The following is a 2,673-nucleotide window of genomic DNA, read 5'->3' on the forward strand; positions in this document are numbered from 1 at the left end:
GTAGCAGAGACAAAATCAAATACTTTTTAAATTACCTATGCAACCTTGCATAAACAGCAATAGAAAAATTGCCTCTGAGTACTTGTTTGCACTGAGTCACTTCCTAGCCGTTAAGTAACACATGATTCACTAACTTGTTTCCTGCGTGTAATGAATTTTTCTCTCTCCAGAGATTTGCCTCTTGACCAAGGGCCGTCGAACTGCCAGTGTACGAGCAGACACATACTGTCGCCTCTATTCCCTCTCGGTGGACAACTTCAATGAGGTTCTGGAAGAGTATCCCATGATGAGAAGGGCCTTTGAAACAGTGGCAATTGATAGACTTGACAGGATAGGTATCATAGTTTTTTCCATATTTTATATTCCTGAAATCTATCTAGCATTTCTTCCTTGAGTTGAAGGATAAAGTGTCATTTCTGTTACACAGTAGTAAATGTTCTGATGATTTGTATATAAATAAGATGTGTCCAGGAAAGTAGTTCTGCAAGCTCACTTTTAAATAATAAAATACTATGAATTTTAGAGAGCCCTGGTGCTTCTGAGAGAATTATTTTGTATAGTTCAATTATCATTATTAATATTATTTTTAAGCCTATATATTTCCTTTGCTACCCTCAGCAATTCAAGGGGTTTATCCAGTTTAGTGAGACATACATGACAGACATTTTCCTACATAAGTAGAGATAGCATCTATAATGATGAGAAGAGCTGAAGTCTCCCTGTGCTCTCAAAACCTGTGTCTATTGAAGTGAGCTAATCCTTTGCAGCAGGGCTCTCATTTTCCTCACAACATGGGCACTGTTAGCATTGATGACTGCACACTGACATTACTCAGATCTGCTTGCAATCACAAAAGCAGGCCACGGATATCCAAATGAAAAGCAGAATGATATGGCAGATTATCAAAATAAGTGTGTTGCTGTTGTGCAACCAGCCGTTCTGGACCTCTCTAGTAGGATTTGTTAGATAAAATATATGGCTTTAGGTAGAGAGAAGTGCACTCTGATCGTCTTTATTGACACTGATTTTAAAATGCAACTATTCATAAAATATCTTTTTTCCTATTTTTGATGTTGTTTCCTTAACTTGACAAGAAAATTCTAATATAAGAATTTCCCCATATACAGATAAGTCTTCAGTTTCTTCAAAGGGAATACAGAAAGACTTGCAGAGCATTGTCATCATGCTGTCTATTCTAAGCTGAAATGTGATTTGGATGAAAACGTATTTGTGTTACAGTAGGACTAAAGAAATGAAATACACGTACAGATTTATAATATTGAAGAGATCTATTTTATTATTTTGGGTTATGATTACTTAGTACACTAATTTATCTTATTGAGAATTTTCAAACTCTTAACAATTTGTCCTCCAGTGGTCTTTGGAAGTGCAGTCCAATTCCTAAGCAATATGTTCCTAAATAATGCTGGTATTAAAGGGCAGTCTGCTCTTGTAGCAGTAATCCAGTCTGAAGTGCTATGTTTACAACACAAAATCTACACAGCACAAAAAATAAAATGCAGACTTTCTCTAAAACAGAGACAACTCAGTGAAGTTGTATGCCTCTGTATCTGATGACAAAAAATTAATGTTGTTTCCTGAGAGCATCAAGCAAACATCAGGATAAGAGAGGAGATCAGTATGCTGTATGAAGCCTGCTGTTTGGGTAAGCAGGTTTGCATTAGCAGTGAACTCGTATTAGTTCATACACGTAAGATGAGTTTGTATATGCTAATGGTCAGTGGTTACTAATGTCTAATAATTAGTTCCAGGGAATGTACTAAAAAGCAGATGTATTTATAACTTATGTAACAGTTAAGTGGAAATTAGGACCGTTTTGCAATCAGAAAGGTATGCAGAGCCTGGTGGCTTTTTCCATCCCCTTGTTCAGTAAATTACTATGGTTACGTTTTCAGAGTAATCACAATAATGGCAATGCACTGCAAGTGAAGGGGCACAGAAAGTTCAGGTATCTGAACGTGGTGTGTTATTATAGCATGAAGTTCTGGAACAGAGTGAGGGAGGTCAGACTGTGAGTGAAGGCCACAGGTAGTTACAGTGCTGATGTGCCCATTACTGATGGAAACCAAAGTGTAAAGTCATCATGTCAAGCTGGCTAAGTATTTTGCTTGTTTGTGCAGGGAAGAAGAACTCCATCCTCTTGCAGAAATTCCAGAAGGACCTCAACACAGGGGTGTTCAACAACCAGGAGAACGAGATTCTGAAGCAGATTGTCAAGCATGACAGGGAGATGGTACAGACCATCGCCCCGGTGAGCTTGCAGCATATGCCCGCGCTGAACTCCAGCAGCTCCACCACCTCCTCGTCGCGCGTCAGGACGCAGTCCCCTCCTGTTTACACCACTGGCAGCCTGTCCCATGGTAACCTGCACTCCCCCTCACCCAGCACGCAGACACCCCAGCAAGCCGTTATTCTCTCGCCCTGCTCCTACACCACTGCCGTCTGCAGCCCACCAGTACAGAGCCCCCCTGGCCCGGCCGAACTTTCCATTATGCCTCACCCACAGCCTCGCAGCTCTCTCTCATGCAGCAGCAGCCTCAGGCGCCCCAGTTGCCACCAGGCACTGCACCCAAGAATGAGGTCCACAAGAGCACCCAGGCCCTCCACAACACCAACCTGAGCCGGGAGGTGCGGCCCCTCTCTGCCTCGCAG

At 41.8% G+C, this 2,673-nt stretch overlaps 1 protein-coding gene across 1 annotated transcript; it reads left to right on the forward strand.

Annotated features, from left to right (window-relative positions):
* Nucleotides 1–41: 41 nt before the first annotated feature.
* On the forward strand, nucleotides 42–2,667 carry LOC104914867 (potassium/sodium hyperpolarization-activated cyclic nucleotide-gated channel 1). Its single transcript, XM_010725396.2, has 2 exons — nucleotides 42–335; nucleotides 2,142–2,667. The coding sequence occupies exons 1-2, from the start codon at nucleotides 284–286 to the stop codon at nucleotides 2,639–2,641; spliced, it is 552 nt and encodes a 183-aa protein (XP_010723698.1). The 5' UTR covers nucleotides 42–283; the 3' UTR covers nucleotides 2,642–2,667.
* Nucleotides 2,668–2,673: the final 6 nt, after the last annotated feature.

This window comes from Meleagris gallopavo, chromosome Z (genome assembly GCF_000146605.3).
Source record: "Meleagris gallopavo isolate NT-WF06-2002-E0010 breed Aviagen turkey brand Nicholas breeding stock chromosome Z, Turkey_5.1, whole genome shotgun sequence".
NCBI lineage: Eukaryota > Metazoa > Chordata > Aves > Galliformes > Phasianidae > Meleagris > Meleagris gallopavo.

Excerpts from the sequence above, each read along its gene's own strand:
- LOC104914867 (XM_010725396.2), top strand. The coding sequence starts at position 284 with ATGATGAGAAGGGCCTTTGAAACAGTGGCAATTGATAGACTTGACAGG. Across the intron at positions 336-2,141 it reads TGATAGACTTGACAGGATAG|GGAAGAAGAACTCCATCCTC; the intron begins GTATCATAGTTT and ends TTGTTTGTGCAG.